At 32.7% G+C, this 22,781-nt stretch overlaps 5 protein-coding genes across 12 annotated transcripts; 2 read left to right on the forward strand and 3 right to left on the reverse strand.

Moving 5' to 3' along the window:
* Positions 1–1,462: 1,462 nt before the first annotated feature.
* On the reverse strand, positions 1,463–2,473 carry LOC110419841 (pectinesterase inhibitor-like). Its single transcript, XM_021432964.2, has one exon. The coding sequence runs from the start codon at positions 2,153–2,155 to the stop codon at positions 1,631–1,633; it is 525 nt and encodes a 174-aa protein (XP_021288639.1). The 5' UTR covers positions 2,156–2,473; the 3' UTR covers positions 1,463–1,630.
* Positions 2,474–4,312: 1,839 nt separating this feature from the next.
* On the forward strand, positions 4,313–7,818 carry BGLU41 (beta glucosidase 41). 8 transcript variants are annotated; one of them, XM_021432199.2, is made up of 13 exons: positions 4,321–4,724; positions 4,825–4,891; positions 4,974–5,032; positions 5,529–5,604; positions 5,698–5,769; positions 5,854–5,941; positions 6,027–6,282; positions 6,397–6,512; positions 6,606–6,829; positions 6,925–6,956; positions 7,049–7,151; positions 7,223–7,331; positions 7,479–7,818. In XM_021432199.2, exons 1-13 carry the CDS (start codon positions 4,599–4,601, stop codon positions 7,678–7,680), a joined length of 1,530 nt encoding a protein of 509 aa, XP_021287874.1. In that variant the 5' UTR covers positions 4,321–4,598; the 3' UTR covers positions 7,681–7,818. The 8 variants fall into 8 exon arrangements, with proteins under 8 accessions (XP_089640037.1, XP_021287874.1, XP_021287875.1 ...); XM_021432200.2 differs by having other exon boundaries at positions 4,585–4,724; positions 5,539–5,604; positions 5,681–5,769; XM_089783911.1 differs by lacking the exon at positions 7,479–7,818 and having other exon boundaries at positions 4,313–4,724; positions 7,223–7,335.
* Positions 7,819–9,693: 1,875 nt separating this feature from the next.
* LOC110419398 (mRNA capping enzyme family protein) lies at positions 9,694–14,845 on the forward strand. The gene is made up of 13 exons (XM_021432422.2): positions 9,694–10,055; positions 10,641–10,780; positions 10,868–10,936; positions 11,031–11,102; positions 11,641–11,742; positions 12,014–12,070; positions 12,409–12,547; positions 13,083–13,147; positions 13,251–13,301; positions 13,503–13,565; positions 13,740–13,863; positions 13,990–14,051; positions 14,193–14,845. Exons 1-13 carry the CDS (start codon positions 9,980–9,982, stop codon positions 14,289–14,291), a joined length of 1,119 nt encoding a protein of 372 aa, XP_021288097.1. The 5' UTR covers positions 9,694–9,979; the 3' UTR covers positions 14,292–14,845.
* A 153-nt stretch (positions 14,846–14,998) lies between these two features.
* On the reverse strand, positions 14,999–17,280 carry LOC110419399 (Uncharacterized conserved protein (UCP012943)). The gene is made up of 4 exons (XM_021432423.2): positions 16,804–17,280; positions 16,104–16,218; positions 15,616–15,709; positions 14,999–15,524 (listed from the first exon to the last, which is right to left on the reverse strand). The coding sequence occupies exons 1-4, from the start codon at positions 17,187–17,189 to the stop codon at positions 15,196–15,198; spliced, it is 924 nt and encodes a 307-aa protein (XP_021288098.1). The 5' UTR covers positions 17,190–17,280; the 3' UTR covers positions 14,999–15,195.
* Positions 17,281–20,367: 3,087 nt separating this feature from the next.
* LOC110419456 (serine protease, putative (Protein of unknown function, DUF538)) lies at positions 20,368–21,779 on the reverse strand. Its single transcript, XM_021432519.2, has 2 exons — positions 21,203–21,779; positions 20,368–20,611 (listed from the first exon to the last, which is right to left on the reverse strand). The coding sequence occupies exons 1-2, from the start codon at positions 21,645–21,647 to the stop codon at positions 20,559–20,561; spliced, it is 498 nt and encodes a 165-aa protein (XP_021288194.1). The 5' UTR covers positions 21,648–21,779; the 3' UTR covers positions 20,368–20,558.
* Between the last annotated feature and the right edge of the window lie 1,002 nt (positions 21,780–22,781).

A 22,781-nucleotide genomic window follows, 5' to 3' on the forward strand; every position in this document is an offset into this window, starting at 1 on the left:
TAAAATATTTTACACGAATTATTTTTGTTCAACTAAATTTGATCAATATTAATATTTAACTTTAATAAATGAAAAAATTAATATCTAACTTAAAAACTTTTTAATTTAAAATATTAATATTCAAATTATTCAACGCTATTAAAATTAAAAAATATTTTTTAATGAAATTATTCAATGCAATCAAAATTTTTATTTATAAATTGAATAAATTTAACTAATAATTACAATAAAAAATATTTCAATATTGTCATTTGATAAATACACATTTATAAGTATAGGTTTTAAATTTTATTAATAGTTATAATAAAAAATATTTCAATAATCATTATTTAATGAAGAACCATATATAAATATAGATTTTGGAAGTCTTATATAATTGATGAATATTTATATTTTTATGGTGTTATGATAAAAAAGCAATGAGATGGACAAGTTTTTGAAAATTTAAGTTTATTTTCATTATAGATATGTGGTTAAATGTTTTGAAAAAGATCATTATTGATTTTATCTATTTTCATTCTTAATTTTGATTCCAAATTAATGAAAACCAAATATCAGTATTGTTTTATAATTAACTACTATTTACAAGATGAAAGGGGAGTTTGTAGAACTAAGAACTAATAACTGACTAGATTTTATGTATCCAAAAAATTATTATGAAAGATTGAAATTCATACTTTTAAATAACATCGGCCAAATTTATAATAACATAGTTTTTTAATATGATTTTATTATAGTTTAGGTAAATTTATAATTAGTTCATGATAGAATGATCCACGGCTTTCTTTGATATTTAATTATTTTATTCAATAGTCGGTGTATATGATTTTTTATTCAAAAAGTATAATTCGAACCTTTATTTTACCAAAAAAAAAGAAAAAGAGTTTTTTCAAGGAAACCATCTGGGACAGTTTTTATTATCAACATTAATTTATACATGACTTTTTTTAAAAAATTTGTTCTCTTTTTGGGATTAAATTAATGTGCATTTAGCAATCAGTCCAATCAATAAATAATTAATACACATAGATACATGCATATATAATTTTAATTTTTTTATAGTTAGAGGAAGTGAGATTCGAGTAGAGAGATTATATATTAACCAATAAGTCAAATACTTAAATTTAATCGTTAAATAAACACAAATTTCTTAAATCAAAATTAACTATTTCATTCAATATTAATATCGTTTTTTTTAAATTGAAAAAGAAAAAAGTTATTTTTCAAAAGTAGATAATACTTCCATCAAAGTTAAAAACATTAACGTGTTTAAATCTAATTGTTATTCATCAAAGTCATTTTCTTCAGTCAAAAGGAAAAATGCATTTTTATTCTCAAAATAGTAACAAGTATGGGGTAGAATTACAGAAATGCCCCTTTGAAGGAGGAAGAATAGAATATCATAGAGTGTAAATGAGTTGAAGGAATGAGGATAGTTTTGGCTTGTGATTTGGGTTCGAAAATAAGATTATACAAAGAAAAAGAGTGCTAATTTGATTATTCAATTTTGTTGATATTGAAAACGATACTCAACGAATCTCATAAAATCTATTACTTTTTTATACGAATTTCTTCGAAACTTAATTTATTAAATACATTATTAAAAAGAAAATATATAACTTTAGTTAGCTTAATACAGGAGATCAACAATCATCATTGCATCCTTGGTAAGCCTAAACAAAGCAGTGTTAACTTGGGTTAAAATTCCCAATCCTTGGTTATTGCACTCAATGGCAGCTTGGTTGACAGCAGCAACACTTTGGTAGGTTTTATCATACTTGAGCCGATCAAAAGCCTGGAGACCTTGTTGAATTTGGTTGGCACTGGCATTGTAAGAATATTGACAGATCACAAGGGAGGCCCAAGTTGCATAATCGGTTGCATTATTGACCAAGGAATCAACGTAGGATAAGGTTTGATTAAGCTTAGAGGCAGATTGCTCTACTGCAATCCTGCCTAGTCCTGTTAAGTTGGCACTGAGGCTACTAGCATCTGACTCCAAAGCTGAGATGCATTCTTCAGGATACTCAGTTTGGTTGCAAGTCTTTGCGATTAGAGCCTTCCCTGTTTCCTCACCAGCTACTAGGAAAGATTGATGGAAAACAAGAAAAGGGATTAGAGCTATGGGCACCATGGCAGGGAAAAGATTACCCATTCTTGGTTTCTAGGAAAGCAGGATGCAAAGAAATTCAACTCCAATGAGATAAAGTTAGGAAGAGGCATAAAGTTTTATAAAGAAAATATTTGTCAAAAAGGATTTGGTGGATTTTATAATTAATATTATATTACATAGCATGAATCTACTTAGGAAAGTTATTTATGTAACGGATTCCATAACTCCAGGAAAATCACCTCAAATAAGAAGTAGAAAAGGAAAAAGATCCCTTAAATATTAATTAATTGAACTATTCCTTCTTGAATTTAGTAAATTTAATAACGCATTAAATGCAAAAAAAAAAAAAATATATAATATTTTAAGTACCCTTAATCAGTGTTTATGCATAGACACCCATTAACCGGATTAATAGATACAATCTTACAGCCTCTTTTGCATTGCATGTTTGATAGGATTTTCCATCACTGGTCAGCTTGTCCTGCAGTTCCTTGTTGACATCGAAGAGCAGTGGTAACGTGTTTGTATATGTTCAGGTAAAGAATCTGCAGCTGCAACTTCTCATCTGAAGCTAAATAACCATTATTAACTGGGTGATATTAAGACAGAAAGATCAATAATGAAGCAACATTGTTTGGATTGAAAACCGTTCATATAAGCAAACACCTTTCAATGGCATCAGTAAACAGGTTCAGCTCTTCCAAGGTGAGATAAACATCAGGCTATTGCTATTGTTCCTGTCATGTGTTTTCTATGGAAGGAGAGTATTTGGGCTTATAGCAAAGTCCCAGAATCAGAAAGAGAAGCATTCCACCACACTATCCCTTGCAAAAGGCATTGCTTTTGAGGCAAAATCAAACTTCCTTCCACCGCCTGCAATAATTCTCGAGATATTAATAAAACTAAAAACATAGACAATATGATTCTCAAATAATTTAATTTAGGGGTTAATTGAATTATTAATACGTTTCTTCATGGTTAATTTGGATAGAACATTCTTTCACAAAATCAACCCAATTATGATATAAAGACAATCTATCTCCAAAGAGTTTCAAAGTGTTGAAATTTCCTTCTATTTTGCATGCATTATGCATTATGCATAATGCATATGCTTCTTTCCAACTACTTGCAAAGCTGGACAAGGATGGATGCGTGCAAGTATAGTCAAGCTTATGGATAATCATCTAAAATCTTTGTTTTCCACATCAAAAAAACATGAAAGAAAGAAAAAAAAAGTATGTCTTATATCATGCAGTGTCAATGAATATTAATTTAGACAAAATGTATAGTATTTTATAAAAAAGACTTGTCTATATATGTTAGGTAATATCGTTTTTTTTTTCGACTTTTGACACATCAATTTGATTTCGAAAACTTATTTTATTGTATTCTTTTCTTATAATTCGAAATTCAGAACATAATAAGAGTTTCAAAAGCTGAAAATTAATTCGATTAAGGAAAAATTGAGGGAGAAGAATTATCCATCCAAAAAGCGTATATAGTGAACAAAAAATGAAGAAAAAAAAAAGAGAAAAAGCAATGGAAAAAATGGGATATTCCAAGAAAATTTCTTGACTAGCATGTGTCAGCAGGGCATGGAACAAAAATTGATAACTTTTCCACCCAATTCATGCACATCCCAAGCTTCAACTTGAAGGTTATATAGTCAATGGATCCAATCCTCCACTCAATTGGTACATGGCAATGTCCAATCTAGGTGAGATTCCTATATTATATGTATTTAATCATTATTTAATCATATAAAGCATGCAATATTTCTTTTCTTACCAAATTTAATGGGAACCCAAGCTTTGACCCTAACGTTTTGTATTTTTCTTTATCCAAAAATTATACAACTACCAAATTAATCAAAATGTTTGAATAACTTGTAATTTTATATTAAATTTTAAATTTAAAAGTAATTTTATAGATAAAAATAAAATTAAGAATCAATCGATTAATTATGTGTCTTCTCAATAATTCTTAAGTCTAGAGTTCAAATCCTTGATCTTGCAAGTTAGGTATTATTTTTCTTTTCTATATAATATTTTTTTATAATTATAATTAGTTAATTGTAGTGTACTGATCGAAAGAGGTATGTTCTGGAAAAAAATTTATTATAAGAAACTAATTAGTTATTATATTAGAAAAAGAACTATACGCTTTAGCTTTATCATTCATACATGTCATCTTCGTGGGTCCTAAATCTGTGTTATTAATAAGCTTTCTCTACAATAACGTGTTCATGGAAGGCAAAGATAGCTTACACAAACAACTTCACACCAGGCCACCTTATAGCCCATCCCTTCAAGCATCTTCACCTGCTGGAGAGAATTTGCCCCAATATATTTCTTCTTCAGACTGTATTCTTAGACTTTACAACTAAGATAACTAACATTGTTTTTCCTTATATAGTAGTATCCTGCAGGCAACAACCTACCCCTCTCATTAAAAACCTTTTCGAAGCCCAGCTATAGCTACACCTATGTCAATCATTACCCTGCTGGTCTTGTTTTTGATAACCAGGCTCTTTTTTGTCAGCTCAGAATCTGTTAGGAGAGCTGATTTCCCTCAAGGTTTCACCTTTGGAACAGCTTCTTCTGCTTACCAGGTGATGTTAATTAGCTAGTTGGATAGACAGATAACCCTGTCTTTGGTTTTGGTTTTTGGAAAAGCATTGCTTAATTTGTATGTTATAATCTGGTATATAGTTTGAAGGAGCTGTCAATGAAGGAAACAAGGGAGACAGCATATGGGATACCTTCACTAGAAAACCAGGTAAGGTATTTATACCATAAATCCCAGAAAGGAAATCATAGTTCCAATATATTCAGCTTTTTCTTTTTATGTGTTCTACCAGGGAAGATTATGGACTTCAGCAATGCAGACACAGCTGTTGATCAGTATCATCGGTTTGAGGTGACTTACATGTATAGATATAGGCAAAGAATATATATGATTATGATGATCAATTCAAACTCTTTTCTTTCTTCTTCTGTTTCCCTCTGAAGTTGATGATAGGATAGCCTTTTCTGTCATTCTTTGTAAAGAAAGCTGGTGGAAGGAAACTTTCTACCCCACCAACCCGAAGGAAAAAGAAAACCCAAAAAATAGTCAAAAGTGTAAAGAAAATTGATATGAAAGCTTAGTGCACCGCCCAATAGCTAAGGAGAATCCATTTGGATAAGAATCAATTATATAAATTACATAATCATTCTTGGTAATTATGGAACTGATATGTAAGGACAAGAAGACTGGATGATGAAGATGTGTCACCAATTTATTAAATAATAGAATAAAAACACATGAGAAAATTCAAAGAAGACAATATGCATAGAGTCAAAAAAATATTTATATATTAATGTAAGTCAATCCAAAGCTTTAGTTTGTCTTTTACTGACCAAATTTTTGACAGAGCGATACAGACTTGATGAAGGATTTGGGAATGGATGCTTACAGATTTTCAATATCTTGGTCAAGAATATTTCCAAGTAAGCTTTAATAAGGTCTGAAGTTTCAGTTTTCTTTTGTTCTTTTATCATCTGATAATATCAGTAATTGCTTTAGAATATTATTGTCAATAGATGGAGCAGGGGAACCTAATGTGGAAGGAATAAACTACTACAACAGACTCATTGATGCTTTGATAGAGAAAGGTTGACTGTAAGAACATTGCTGAGAGTTAAAACTTTCATGGAGTAGATAAACTTATTGAAGCTTTAGCTCTTGTTTTCAATCAGGAATCCAGCCTTATGTAACTCTATATCATTGGGATCTTCCACAGATGCTTGAGGATAAATATGAAGGATGGTTGAGTGGACAGATAGTGTAAGTATTACAGAATTGTGCATATGAAAATCTTTGCAGATAGAAAAAAGAACAGATTTCACAAAGAGAATGCAATTAATTACAGAGATGACTTTGAGCATTTCGCCTTTACTTGCTTCCAAGCTTTTGGAGACAGAGTAAAACACTGGATCACCTTCAACGAACCTCACGGTTTCTCAATCCAGGGTTATGATTCAGGCATTCAAGCTCCAGGAAGGTGCTCAATTCTTGGGGGTCTACTTTGTAAGACAGGAAACTCATCCACTGAACCATACATTGTAGCTCACAACATCCTACTGTCTCATGCTGCGGCTTATCACAGTTACAGGAAAAATTTCAAGGTATCCCGAATCAAATGTTTCATAACACATCACTATAATTGTTCAATGAAAATTAGTAAAAAAGTATTGGAGATGGTACATCAGGTTTTTGATTCCTATATCTTGGCCTTTCAGGAAAGACAGGGAGGGCAAATTGGAATAGCACTGGATGCCAAATGGTATGAACCAATCTCTGATAGCGATGAGGATAAAGATGCAGCAAGTAGAGCCATGGATTTTGGGATTGGATGGTAATATCTGATGCTAATTTCTACACTTTACGTCATAACAGAATAAATCAAATTCTTGAATCAGATTCCTTAATCTGCTTTTCATTGTATCAGGTTCCTTGATCCACTTTTCTTTGGTGACTATCCTCTTTCAATGAAAATGCTTGTTGGAGAGAGATTACCTAAAGTCTTACCAGAGATGTCCAAAATTCTACTGGGGTCTCTGGACTTCATTGGCATAAACCATTATACCACATTATATGCCAGGAATGACAGAACTCGCATCAGGAAACTAATCTTGCAGGATGCTTCATCTGATGCTGCTGTCATTACTACCTGTAAGTTGCCAGAACATAATCTTTTATAAATCTTTGCAATGAAAATATGAATTCATAGAAAACTAATAATTTCATATACATCTTTTTAATGGTAGCTTTTCGAGGTGGAGCTGCAATCGGAGAAAGAGTATGTCTTGACAACTTACTGTGAAACCTAAATTTTTGTTATAGAAATCATATATAAAAGTCAGCTGGTGCTGATGAGTACTCCTCCTCCAGGCAGCTTCACGCTGGCTACGCATTGTCCCATGGGGCATCAGGAAGTTGGCTAGATATGTGAAAGATAAGTACGGGAATCCACCTGTTATAATAACAGAAAATGGTGAGTACATTCAACCTCAGAGCTTCACCTTCAAGCTTCTAGGAAATGTTACACAGTTTACACCCCTGCAGGCATGGATGATCTAAATAGCCCATTCATAAACGTAAAAAAGGCCTTGCAAGATGACAAGAGGATAAAATTCCACAGGGATTATCTGTCAAACCTATCAGCTGCTATAAGGTAATCAACAATCCTGCTACAGTTTGTAATTCCTGCAGTTCTGAACTGGGGTGCTTCAAAATCAGCTGTTTCAATTTGAAGTCAGCTGTTTTGATTTGAAGCACTATTACATAGTTAGCTGACAGAAGATGTTGAAAATGAACACAGGGAAGACAACTGTGATGTGCGTGGTTATTTTGTGTGGTCTTTGCTGGATAACTGGGAATGGAACTCTGGCTATACCGTCCGGTTTGGACTCTACTTTGTGGACTACAAAAACAACCTTACAAGGATTCCAAAGGCTTCAGTTGAATGGTTTAAAGGTCTACTCAGACCAAGTCATTTGAGCAATTTGAGGAACCAGATTTAGTACTTCTTGTTGAATCTGCAACAATATGTAAATGTCACACCATTGAAATTCGAAAAGGAAAATAGTAAGAAATATAAGGAATGAAAGATATACCATGACGGCATGGATCAATCCTGTTTTTCCTCTTTCCCCAATTCATCTCCTCTATTTTCTGGTGCCAGTTCACCTAATCTTATTGCATCAAATATGTGACCTCAATTAGGAGGAAATCATTTGCAACATGCCAAAACCAATATTTTCTGCACAAGTTGCTGAAAATGGGTGACAGATGACTAAAGCTAATCATATTCATTTTAATCATAAACCAAAGCCAGAAGTTTCAGCAACTCATAAGACCCAAAAGTTGAATAGGCTGACATTCCAACATAAAAGTTGCAAATTTAAAAGCTAGACCTCCCTGAACAAACAACCAAGCAATGCAAACCAACACGTCATTTGCAATGCATTTGCTAGTTATTGCCAAGGGAGTCTAGCTTTGTCAAAGGACGCTGCCTTTCATATCAAATTTGGATAAAAAAACCCGAACCTGTAACTAATGCATATCAGCAGGAACATCTATGACGAACTTGTTTGTTAACTTCCAAGGAAATCTTTACATTTGCTACTGGAAAATTTCTCAACAAAGGATACCCAAAAGACAGAAGGATACATCAGACTCATTTATCTTGGCAATGCCCTTCAAATGAAATTTCTTAGTCAAAGATTTATGACGAGTTGATGACCTTAACAGCATTGATACGCCTGCTTCAACCTGCCATATTGGTAAAAATGAAAAATATTGCATAAGATGTTGGTATAAATACGATTTAGATGAAATTTAAAAAATCAGTAAAATTAACTTCAAAATGTATTTTTAAGATTTAATTTGCTCATATCACTCGACATGTTAAGAAGAATAACACGAATAACTTCAAGTATATAATTAAGTCAACATCTAACTTCATTTTGTACTTTACAAGAGTAAATCATTAAATACATTCAAAGATTTACAAAAATATTTGATCATAGAAATTATATTTTATAGCAAGTAGATTATAAGGATATAAACTTTTCATCAAAGTATCTTTTTGTATTAAATTAAAGACAAGTTTGCACTTTACAAGATAAAATGTATTATTTTAATAATTACTTTATGAAATGACAAACATTTATTTCATAAGATATAATCTTTTAGTTACAATATGAAAAAATTACTTTTGATTTTTCTATTTTTATCTTATTTATTTTTAATGTGTCAAAAGATTTTGTAGTAAATTCTTTATATAGACTTGTGAGTGTTGCTTCTCAAAAACACAAACCTTTCATTGAAGTACTTTTTTGTTTTAAATTAACGACAAGTTTACATTTCACAAGACATAATATATTGTTTCAATAATTACTTTATAAAAAAAGTATTTATTCTATAAGATATAATCTTTTAATTATAATATCAAAAATTAACTTTTCATATTCAAATTTTTAAGTTCAATATTTTTTAATTGTATCATAATTTTTAGATTTAAAAGTATTTTTTAAACATATCTCTTTACAAAGAGATAACTATTTACATAAAAAATCATTTACAATTTAATAATCATTTCATGTAACGTAACTTTTCATTATATATGATAACTGTTTAAGATAGTTTTCTATTACTATGAGATAATCTTTTATTTTGAACATACACAATATAAGATAACTCTTAACTATGTCGGCACACATAGTCAATAGGTCCAAATCTCTCATCTGCAATGTTAAACAGGAATCAAAGGGTACATAAACGGTTTCCATTTCCAATCAGAACTCTTCTGAAATCTTGGGGCAATGTTTATCTTTGCCCAAGCCTAGCTAAGAAAAGATGTCAGGTTATAATCTATCCACGACACGAAACCAAGCTGAACGGCGCCGTTCTGTGGATGCCAAGAAAAAACAAATCTACGAATAAAATCCAACAGCCGACAAAAGCCCACAGGTTCTTCTTTCCTAACAGCGAGCACCCTGATACCGCCTCATCAAGTAAAACCCAAGAAACCAAACTTCTCTTTGACTAAAAGGGATCATGCACAAAAACACTTAGCCCAATATCCCCTCTCTCTCTCTCTCCCCTTTCATTCCAGCCCACGAACAAAACCAACCCCTCCAAAAACGAAACACCCACTTCTGGTTTTCCCTGTTTCTTCTGTTCCCTAAAACGCCCAATCCCCGAAAAGGGAAACCATAAAAAAGAACTGGTCTTTCAAATCACATTTGATCCTTTTCTTACAGGAACCTCAAGAAAAGAACAATTTTCTTTTTTTTTTTCCGTTTCATAATTTTTGCTATGAAACGTGGATACCCAGAATCTCCATCTTCTTCTTTTGGTCCACCTCAAACCAGATTCAAACATAACCCTGAAGGTGGGGTTGTTTCTTTTGAGTGTCTTGATAGTCTTTATGTGTAATTAGTTAAATTTTAGAACTTTGGGTTTCTTATATTTTATCGAATTATAGTTTCGGTTTGGTTAAAAGTTAATAAAATAGTTTCCTTTAGTTTAGTTTAGTTTAGTTTAGTTTATGGTTGTTTGGTTAAAGTGTTGATTTTTGCAATTGGGTTTAAAAGTTCGTATGGTTAAATGTAAGAAAGCAAGAAAAATGACCCAATTTTTTAATTGCTAAGTGAAATATTAAGTAATGAAGAATATAGTATGAAAAGGTTTGCATTAAAGCGGCTAAACTTGTGTTGTAGCTGAATGAAAGTAAATAGAAAGTTTTCAATCTTTTACTATAGGTTAGTTGCTTCAGATGCAATTTAGTTTTATATTCTTTTTATCAGGTTTTTGGTTAATGAGTTGATTTTTTTGAACTTGGCTTTTAAAGTTCATAAGGTTTAGTTTGAGAGGATAGGAAAAGAATCCAAATGTTGATTGTTAGCTTTGTAGCTAAAACTAAAGAATTAAGTGCAAGACTTTTGCTAAAGATGCTGAAATTGTGTTGTGGTATTAGGTGATGCACAATTTTTGGAGGATGAAAGCACAAAGATTTTTGCTCGGAAAGTGGCTGACCATTATAGTGCAAGAACAAATCAAACTTTGGAAGAACGAGAAGCAAGTCCTATCATTCACTTAAAGAAGCTAAATAATTGGGTATGTCATTGAATCTCATGAACTGCTTCGTGAATTGATGATATGTTTTGAAGTTTTTGTCATTCATTTTCTTCTTTCATTGGACAGATTAAAAGTGTGTTGATTCAGCTTTATGCTCGTCGCGGTGATGCTGTTCTTGATCTTGCATGTGGCAAGGTATTTTAGGACACTTATTTGTCTTTAAATTACCTCTTTTTGCGCGAATTCAATGTATTTTAAACCTTCTGTTATCATTTATTTTGTGTTTTAGGGTGGTGATCTCATCAAATGGGATAAGGCAAAAATTGGATATTATGTTGGCATTGATATAGCTGACGGCTCGGTGAAGTGCTGAAATACTCTTTTTTTTATTTCTATTTTTGTTCACTCTATTTTCCGTATTAGTAGGTCAGTTAAGTTGTGGTCAATCTATCTGGTATCTGGGCCTCCTTGAGTATTTACAATCATACTTACTCTGAGGATTAATTTCTTTAAGCAGTACCATTGGTAAATATGATGCCACGATTGAATTCGTTTCCAAATAGACACATGTGAATTAATCCTTGGGTTTGTTGCACAGTTAGTTCTACGTATGACCTCATGAAATAAATTCAAAATGCAGCTTTCTGAAACGTGTGTCCTGTTCAATATTCAATGCCAGTTTAGATAGTTTCTAGCTTAAAATCACAAATAAATCATGTGTTTCTAAGGCCAATAACAGCTTGCAGTAGAGTTGTTTTGCTATATGCTTTGATCCCACCCTCGTCCCCACCCAAAAAGGAAATTAGAGAGGAAAGAACGGAAGTGGAAAAAAATCTTCTTTTGATAACTATTATGTCACAAGTTGCCATATTGATTTTGCGTTCTCCATTTATGCACAGATAGAAGATTGCCGTACGCGATATAATGGTGATGCAGACCATCATCAACGTCGCAAAAAGTTCACTTTTCCTGCCCGTCTCATATGTGGAGATTGTTATGAGGTAATGGCAATATTGTACTCACTTTTGAAATACATCTTCATTACTGGCCAGCTAAGTTGGTCTCTGCTTCTCTGGAATAATTATCACATAAAATGGCATGCTTAGTCATGGACAATAGTGTTTAGTGCCATACAGAACAGATATCCATACCAGTGAAACAAAATTTGCCTTTTGGAGAACTGGGCCTTGGGACCAACTTATTAATGGTGTACAAGGTTTAGCAGGTGTTAGAGGATATGTTTCAAATTTTTTATATTTTGATTATTTTCAGGTACGCCTGGATAGAGTTTTGGCGGATGATGCTCCTTTTGATATCTGCAGTTGCCAGGTGATTGAGTGCTATTGATGTTTTCTTGAATAGTTGGAAAATCTGCTATTATATGTCTATTCTGCTGCCCTATGATAAAATTACCCCAAAGGTTTAGCACAACTTTGGAAATTTTATCTGTTGAAGCTAGTTACCAATTTGTTACTGAGTCAATGAGTTGATTATCATTCACAACTTTTAGCTGGAGTTTTTTAGTATTTTTAGACAATATTCTTAAGAAAAGGCTACATATGTATTAGAGCTACCCATGCTACAAACTAAGCTGCTTTTTCATGCTAGTTCTATATATAACTGAAACCATAATTGTGGTTGTAAAAGTGCTATCTTGATTTACGCAGTTTGCCATGCATTATTCCTGGTCTACAGAGGCGCGTGCACGTCGGGCACTGGCCAATGTATCAGCTTTACTTCGTCCGGGAGGCACCTTCATTGGGACAATGCCAGATGCCAATGTCATAATCAAAAAACTTAGAGAAGGTTGAAAATTGCAACTTGCTTTTATATTTCTTGTCTTTCAAAAAATGTTATAGAGAACGTATAGTTAGGTGAAGCAATAACTGAAATTTAGAGTCAAGAAGCATCCGATGTATAAACAGTTAATATAATTAAATGGGAAATTTGATTTCCACAAAAAGCTATAACAGGTGCTATATCACCTTGCATATCTGTGTCCAAATTTTAATGATAGATTTTGTTAAGTGACTAAAAGCTAGTATTTCAAGTAAATAACATCATGTAATTTTATTGTTTCATTTTACCAATTAGAAAAGCAATGGCATAGTCTTCTTGGTAAAGTTTTAACATATCTCAGCTGTTGTTTGTTTAAATCGGTTTTAGGTTATCTAGTCATGATTAACTATTTCTATTCTAGACTATATATTATTGCAAAGTAAGATTTCTTCTGTTTCTTGTCATTTCTTCCCTGCCATTTTTGAGCATTAGGATTGTTGGGCATGGCTGACTACTTTTGTCATTCTTGATTGGAGATGCTATTTTCATTGTGAATATGCAGCTGAAGGATTGGCCTTTGGCAACAGTGTCTACTGGATACGGTTTGACGAAGAATTTTCTGACAAGGTGAATGGCATCCTCCTTTATCTTGCAGCTACATTTTTGGAAAGATATCAATGCTGGCTACAAATTTAATCTAACCCTGACACACTTTTATGACATGGTTCAGAAATTTAAATCTTCAAGCCCCTTTGGTATCAAATACAAGTTTCACTTAGAGGTACTGGTTTTGACAATTCCTATTTTAGATATCAGCCTTTCATTTTAAATCATGAGCAATCTATTGCTTTTAGTACAGTAATTTGAGGGGGAAAAATAGTGTTATGCATTTGGTCCATACCTTTTTGCTGTCCTCCTTAACTGTGTTCTTGAACTTCATAGAATCTTGCTTATTATGTTCCATTGGGATGTTTTGTTGCAGGATGCTGTCGACTGTCCTGAATGGATTGTTCCCTTCCAGGTCTTCAAGTCATTAGCAGAAGAGGTATGATTCTGATTATTGCCAACTCCTTTTCAAGAAAATGGAGGTTTCTAACCTTCTTTTAAATGTTATTCTAATTATAATTCTTTTTCCTTGCAACAATTTCCTGTCATTTTTGAGACTTCTTATGTACTATAAATGTGTTATGTTGATGCTTTCTGGTATCTGTCTTTGCAGTATGATCTAGAACTAGTTTTTGTTAAAAACTCGCATGAATTTGTGCATGAGTACTTGAAAAAACCCGAACATATAGAGCTTATGCGGAGGCTTGGTGCATTAGGTGATGGTAACCAAGATCAGAGTAAGTTCATTAACCCCCATAAAGTTCATCACTTCCATTGTCTCATTTGAATCATTTATCTTTGCCATTCAGTTTTACTTGACACTGATTAAATTATTGTTTTGTGCTTGTCATTGTGACACCTAGGCACATTATCTCCAGATGAGTGGGAGGTGGCTTATTTATACCTTGCATTTGTTTTAAAGAAGGTTGGTCTCGGATCCTGTATCATATTAGATTCTGATACCTCCTCCTATTTTCCATTTGCATTATGCATTGTAAACTTAAGGCGTCCTTTGAATTCCTTTACAATTGGATGATACTAACTCATCGGAAAATCTTCTTTCCAGCGTGGCCAACCAGACCGGACACAAGCAAAGAGTAGAAGAGATAAAGGACAGATGCAAATAGCAAAAGAGGATATCCTGTATATTAATAGTGGGGTATAACAGGACAAACCCAATAAAAATCCCAAAGATTTATATTTATAGTTGGAAAGGGACAATAACAGGGGCGGCTAGGGCATGGAGCAATACCTTGGTGAAGTTGGTCTTGCTCTTTTCACAAAGCCTGTCAAAATTTTTCAATGGCTGTTCAGTTTTGTAGGTTTACAAGATTCTTGTTGTGACCTTGCTTTCGCATGAAGCTTCTAAGAAATTGCCATTCTATAATACTTAAGACTGTAATTTTGGGACAAAGGAAAATACTAGTAAAGATAAAAGTAGACTGATAGAGAATCTCTCTGCTTTGCTTTAAGTTATATGAAAATGACAATAATACAAGAAAACGTCATTGTCCAGTTGGCAGAAATGTAGCGTTTACTGTCAGATGTCCGTGCGGTGTCATCCATGTAAAGCAAGTTCTAAGATGTCATCGTCAAGTTGGTAGAATTTATACGAAAAGGGACTCTGAGTCTCGAGCTGTTGTATACTTTGGATATTTAACCTTTCACATCATCTTGATTTGAGATTGTTTATGCTTCCCAGTTCTCATAGTCTCAAAAAGCCATACACTCTCTATCAGAATTCAGCTGCCCAAATACCAAAACTGCTCAGCCAAAAATGGGATGCTTTCACCTAAACAAAAATGTAAAAATGCATGGAAACCACCAAAGGGGATGTGTGACATTATGCCAGAGATGATGAGATAGCAAATATAACAGTAGAAATGAGAACTCATTCCACGGCTTAATACCAAGTAAAGCTGTACAAGACATCCAACCCTTAACCACCTATTGATAAATGTACTTAACTAGATAAGCTAGTATTTTTCATCACCATTATCATCCATAAAGCATCCAAATGAAAATGGAGAATTTTGGGATTGTAAGATCGGCAAATTCACATAAGACTGCTATGAAGTTTCACTCTTGGCTCGTTTCACAAGCACAACCATAATAACCATCACTGCCAATCCCATCAAGCTAGCTCCAATTGTCTTATCAAAACTACTGAAGGTTGATCCAGCATTTCCTTTGGCATTTTCAGCAGAGGGCAAAGTAAAGAGGCTCTGAAGGAAATCAGTCACTTTATTCACCAACTCAACCACGGTAGTCTTGACGTTCAGTAGAAAATTTGAAAATTGATTTCCACTGTCTTTGGGATGACCTGCATCAACATATTCTTCTAACTTCACTGAAGATTCAGAGCTTTGAGGGGATCCACGATCTTCAAGTTCATCATCTGCAACACATTCATTTTTAAATTCAAAAAAGGAGTACAAGATGCATCAAATATTGAAAGTAACAGAAAAACAATGTGCAACAATTCTCACTGGTCTTCTGGGACTGGACAAATTCCATGTAAGCCGAATTGTTCAAGACAGCATTCCATATATTCGGATCAGCAGCAAGTGAAGCAACAACAGACTGAGTGCAAAACCAAAACCATCAACTAAGTAAGCTTATATGTTATAACCTATAGGTAAAGGGAGAAAATATAAAATTGAAGGACTAGGAAATCAACAACCAAATAAGCATCCTAGTACTTTTGCAAAGAATGGAAGCTACATCGGAGAGGAAGTGACCCTAACAAGAACCATTAACATAATTCTGTATGGAAGATCACTACAAATGCAAAAGTCACCACCATATGTAGAAAGCCAACTGGAGGGTAAGAAATGATTGCAAAGAGACATCTACCATTTCCCAGGGCACAAGAATCAAGGAGGGAAACTCGTCTACTGGTCTCCACACCATAAAACAATTATAAGTACTTGAAAACATGAACAGAAAAAAAAAAAAACCAAAGGTTAACCACAACCTGAACTTGAGGACTCTCATTGAGCAATTTGAATGCCTGAATAGCAGGTTTTGGCACTGAAGTGGCTTTGACATTACAAGCAGTGTCAGCAGAATTTGGAGATGACAGAAAAACCCTTAAAAAAATCAATAACCAAGAAATTAGCTAACACATCCAGAAAAAATAACAATATGGTTTCCACATATTCCAATAACATCAGTGATCCATCCCACCCTCAAAAGTAGATATATCATGAAGCAACTTACACCTTCAATATCAAGAACAGTCCCCAACTTCAAAAATTCTAACTTTTTAGTTTATGGTTCTTGAAATCAGTCTTCATGAGTAACATTACACTCATATAAGTAACATAATAGAACACCTAAACAAACATACTAAAAAAATCAATAAATTCAACATCTTTATCCAAGAAGAGCAATAATAACCAAAATTTTAGCTTAATTCATATCTTTCTTAAAAATTCCAATGCATTAAACTAACATTCAAGAAAAAAATGAATTTTTTTTTTTTAGAAAAAAGAAACCAACTTTTTTATAATACACCATAAAAACTACTAACAATCATCAAAGGGGCTTTCAAGAACTTTAGCAAAGAATCAAATTTGCACTAAATAGAATCGAAGTTGCGTTTAAAAAAAAAATAAAAGAATCGAAGGATCTTAAAATGATAATTAAAATTTCTCAAAAAGCAATATTCTTACTTATCCAACGCATCTTTCAAATCAGCAGTGGCTTCCTTAGCCTCCTCATGGCTCGGAACGCCACCAAACAACACCCGAGCCATCGGCTCTCCACTGCCGGAGGCGGTGGACCCTACCATAGCCACCTCCTCTTCAACATCACCAGCAAATTCCCAGTCATCAAACGTCTCCCAACACACCTTCCGATTGACCGACGCAGCCGCGTCAGCAACGGAGGAAACCCCGCCCCTAGAAACAGCCATCGCAGAAGAAACCGGACGAGAGGCGACGCGCATGACGGAGTGCTCGGTTGACGACGGTGACACCTGAAAACCGGCACGCAAACCGGTGTTGACAACTCCCAGCCCGGCGACCTTCGCCGCCGCCCTCATGACTCCTCCACCCATATTGCCAAAAACAGAGTTCGGAGAAATAAGGTTTGTTCTCCTTTTCTGTGGAACTAGCGAACTCTGAGGAAGTGAAGAAATGGATATGTCTCTTTATAGAGCAAAATTAAATTAAATAAATAAAATCTATGGCTTTTATTTTTTTATTATTTTTTTATTCTTTTTAGTTGACAAGGAAATGATTTTCCCGAGGTGATGACGTCGACGTCACAACAATGCCTCGTTTGGAGAGGAACCAAGCTCCCATACGGCGTCGTTTCAATTCCTAATAGTAGTAGTATTTGGCTATTTTCCTATGAAATAATCTTACGTTGACTCTAAAAAACACGAAATTTAAATTTTTAAATAATATAAAAAATAATAAATCACTTAATGGAATATATTATTTAATTATTTTTAAAAAAAATTTTTTTTTTTTTGGATTATGCTTATCCAAAAAATCTAGTTTGAAGTAATTATTGTTTATCCAAAAAGTATCTAGATCGGACGGTCCTAAATTATGCTCTTTTTGCCCTTTTCATGTTAAGGCCCGCAGCCTAGCCTAGGTTTGGGGTTAATGGAGAAAGCCCTTTTAACTTAAACCCAACCTACAATGAAACTTTGGGCTTTAAATATTAACCCAATGCTACAATTAAGCTTCGGTCCAAATTTATATTTCCCCAACAATAAAGGTGAACCCTTTTTTCTCACCAATTTAAATCCATTTTTTTATTCTTTTCCTTTTTTTACCATTAATTCAATATTGTTTCAATGAAAGAAATTTCAATGATAAATTCATTTTAATATAAGGTGAAATATGATAAAATTCAAATATATGATTTCTACTTAAACCCCCGTTCGACGTTAACTTAATCCGAACGTGATACTATAACACTTCATACTTTGTCCATTTCATTCTGTTTGTTCCTTATCGAACTTTTTCATTAAAACGAATTCAATTTTTTTTATATTAATTAAAAAGGTCAAATATAGACAAATTAAATGAGATGAAGGAAGTATTAAATTTTGGAACTAACCCGAAAAGGTTCTGGTTTTAAACCTAAAACTGCTAAGCTTAGTGGTTTTTTCCTGCTATAATGTACACATCAACAGGGATGCATACATATAGTTCACAAAATTGAGATCAAAAGGAAGATTATAAGGTTATATATCAGCATCCAATGTCCTAAGAAACTATCACATGGGGGGTCATAATTATATTTTTCATTATATAAAATAAAATTATCAACCCATTTTCAGTAACATAATTAATCTCATAGATTGTACTATCACAATGCCTTGGATGGTTTCGATCTCATCACAAATCAAAATCCCCCAAGACAATGATCCTTAAAGAATCCTTTGATCTTTCTTCTCTTTAATGAATAACTAGCTAGACCTTTGAGCTTGACCTCATTTATTATAATAAATAAAAAAAGCATAATCTGACATTAGAACCATGACCTTTCACAAGGTGATGGATATGAAAGGACAAGGGAACCCACCAAAGGGAGGGCCAAGGGCAGATTCCCCATATTGAAAAGAAAAGAGATAAATGGGAATTTCAAATGGGAAGGTCTTATAATAATTAATGGTTTTCCTAACTTTAGTAACATTGGCACCTTTGATTTAATTAAGTGGATTTATACAAAATGTCAGTGAAACTGATGCTCTAAAGCTTAGTTGGATGTGGATTTAGCTTTGGTTTTAATGGATTATTCCTTCTTAAATTTTTATTTTGGTAGCTAGTAGTGTACCATTTTTATGACAAGATATCTTAAGTTTTATCTGTTAGGGAAGATTGATCATTTTTGTATAGTGGAAAATAAAATTTTACAATCTAATCATTCAAGGAAAATAAATTCCCATCATATCGTTCATCGACAACCCAAGCTCCAATCGATGAATTATCAAAACAGTTGCTAGTCATAAAATCAACCAAAACTTTTTTTTTTTTTGAAAACATGCGGACTTCTCATTTATGATAAAAAGAATTCGAATAACTTAAATTAAGTTAGAATTGGAACACGAATGAATAAGTGAGGAATATAGAATGACTTTAGATGGTAGAATGAATAAGAATATTAATTTAAATCATGAATGTTACAAACTCAAAATGAATAGATTCAGATACAATAATGACAAAAAGGATTTCACAAACAATATATGCAGCTTATAAGGATCAAATTACATCAAATAGCTTAATAATTGGATTAAATTTGATAAATTTTTTGATAAAGATTAAATCGAACAAAACCATATAATACAAAGATTTTTTTGAATATTTTTACCAATGGAATACCCTATTATCTAATTTGCTACCTTATCTCTTGAATTCAATGCTATATCCCAAAAGAGGGTAGAAGGGAATATACCAAGAGGAGTGCAAAGCCTTTGTGATGATGCCAAACCAAAATAAAAGCCCAAGGCAATGAAAACAAAAGGGACAAGAAAAAATGCTTCATGTACCCGCCAACTAGGTGCTTGTGGGTCCATATAACAATACAAATATATATTAACACACTGACCCCACTTTTCCCGCGTAAAATAAAGTTAAGACCATGGTGTAAAAAAAATAAAAAGGAAAAAAACCTTCATGATCATATATAATTATTATATTGGCATCCACTATAGTATTAATTAAGAAAGGAGAGATTGAAATAAAGTTATGATAATAATTTAAAGAAACTTTATAGTAAAATCCATGAAAGAAAAAAAGAAAGTGTTTTGGTTTTGATATATCAACATAAATTTTACAGTACAACGAGACGGTGTATAAAATAATAGTTTGAAGAGAAAAATCTCTCATTGTTCGAAGAAATTATTATAAAAGATTTATAATATTTTAGTGGATTAAATGTTTTTTATTTAACAAAAAGGTTTAGTAACTGACATTTTGATAAATATATAGCCTTAGATTTAAATGTTCAAAAAATTGCTAAAGATTATCTATTTTACCTTTTATTTTTTAAATTTTTGTATAGATAAGAAAATTGAAAAAAAAAATCAAAATCCATGTGTGAAATTTATTAGCAAAAACAATTTAAAACATTAAAATAAAGAAAATCGAAAGTAGATAATAATTATTGGTGTGGGGAGATAAATAAGAATTTATCCATTGCTTAGGTGCTAATCTAATCTCCCTTTTTTTTTCTTTTTAAATCTTTAAAATTGATTAAAACAAAAGGGGAAAAAGGGGTTTAAAAAGATTAGACCTTCTAAATTGATTAGGACATTAGATTCCCATAAATCCACATTTTAACAACTCCTAAACAAGACCTAAATTACTTATATTTAACTATATTAGAAGACAAAAACCCTAATTAATTATTACATATTAAACAAAAAAAAGAAGAAAATAAAGTTGAAACAGCTTGGGGCATCTTTTCTCTATCTCACAGCCTCAAACCCTTTCTCCTTCCTCACATGATTCTTCAACATTCCTGCAAAAACAAAAACAAAAAACAAAAAACCCCAAAATTACTAATAATAATATGAAATAATACAAATTAAATTAGGGTATTTTATTTTTTCAGTCACCAAGGACCTGCTAAGGAGTAAACTGGGTTCTGTGCTGATCGTACTTGTACCTTGGTACTGTACGGAAATGCTATTTTCTCATGTAATTGGAGGAATAGACAAAGAAACAAAAGTTATAATACAAACAACAAAGGAAAAGAGGAAAAGGAAACTGACTACATAATCAATTACTAGGGGGAAACAACACCACTGAAATGTAACTGGATTGATCAGACACACAGTTCAGGCATTAAAATCCAAAGTTGTTTTTGTTCTCAAAGTAATAACAGAAACCCCACCCTTCACTAACCACAGATATGAAATCTACATCAATCTTAAACACCCAACAAAATATCTTCCAAGTATCATGATTAAGTGACAGATAATCTGATCTGTGCAAGGAATGTTTCAGTTTTCAAATCATCTTTACGAAATGATAAAAAGGGTTCTCTCCCAATGTGTTGCTTGACTGATAAATGACCAAAAAATAAGGAAAATGGTTAAGATATAGATACCTTGAGGCTTACAGTCAGGAGGTTCTTCAAAGAGGGATAAGGAGAGCTGCTTGTGAGCAACTCCAATGTCAAACAAGATAAGACCAGATTTGGGGTCATCCACAATGATGTCTTTAACAGGTAACCAGAGGAAGAGTTCTTCCTGTGTCAACCCAACGACTCCAATGAGGCTGCCATAGGTGAGGTTAGCCCTCACCACACTGTCAAAGAACACCCTGTTCTCATACTTGGTCAAGCATGGTCCATCCAAGAACACTTCCAGGGTTCCATTCTCCGAAAGAGTGTAGGATTTCACTTCCTTTGGGAGGAGCCCTGCTGGTAACCCTCTTGAAACAAGGAGGTCATGGATTGAAGAAGAAGAGAGGGTCAGAGAGCACAAAAATATGAAAAACCACAGCTGCCGTGTTAAATAGACTCTACTCTGATTGCTGCTAAAGAATGCCATGGATGATAATTGATATGCATAGAAAGATGGAAAAGAGAAAGGGGGAGAAAATATAGAAAATAGAAAGGAAAGGTTTAAGAGGGGAATGGTGTAAGGGAGCTGGAAGGGGAGAGAGAGAGTGAGGAATGGGAAAAAAGTGGAAAGAGTGTTTAAAAAAGGGGTTAGAAGAAAAATATGAGATGACTCCTTTGTCCTTGGTTGGTGACTGGGGCCAACTCAAGGAGGAAGGGGTGGTTTGATTAGGGTTTAATTAATTGTCTTTGTAATTTATCACCTAATGAACATTAATTGGCTCTTAGGTTTGATTGAAATAATTATATATATTTTTTAATTATTGTGACAGATTTTTAATATAATTTGTTGCCTACTACTTGCCATTGCTTTTGCTTCTTCTTGTGTTAATATCTGTTGTAAGCTTTGAAACATAGTGGTCCATTGGATAGGGAGGGTGTAAAGTATGATGCACTCTTGCATTATTTCTCTTTGTTCTTATGTGCATAATTATTGAGTGTTGCTGCTTAGAAATTGGTATGTTGTCATGTGGAAGTTGGAATTCAATTGCAGTATCTTAAATCATTCATGAAAATTGAAAGAATTGGGTCAGATTTGATAAGTTTATACCATTTTTTTATTATTTTTCATAAAATTGTATATTATACAAAAAAATTGCCTTCAAGAAAGATATTAATAATTAAACTAAACACTAGAAATTCATGAAATTTTGATCTTATTTTTACTTTTCTTTTACTTTAAATCATATCCGGTTTTCTGATATTGAGCTTAAAAAATGTATTTAGCATTTACCATTAATGCAAACTTGTTATATGATCAATTAAGATGTTATCAAATCATATGATTATTTTTATCTTTTGTGTTTGATATACTAGATAAAATATGCAGGTATATATAATTTTTTATTTATTGAAATGAGATATTCTTAATCTATTTGATAATGAATTATAAGATAATTTTGCACTCAAAATTTTCTGTAATTATTACATCTTAGAATAATTTTATAAATGAAATGCAATTTTTGTACAATCTTGGGAATTGCTTTTCTTTTCTCACAAGCAAAACTTAAATAATTCACACACAAAAATGGGTCCCCTTTGCCAAATTGTTGCATGGACTCAA

Source organism: Theobroma umbraticum, unplaced genomic scaffold, assembly GCF_002168275.2.
Source record: "Theobroma umbraticum cultivar Fairchild unplaced genomic scaffold, ASM216827v3 scaffold_67.0, whole genome shotgun sequence".
NCBI lineage: Eukaryota > Viridiplantae > Streptophyta > Magnoliopsida > Malvales > Malvaceae > Theobroma > Theobroma umbraticum.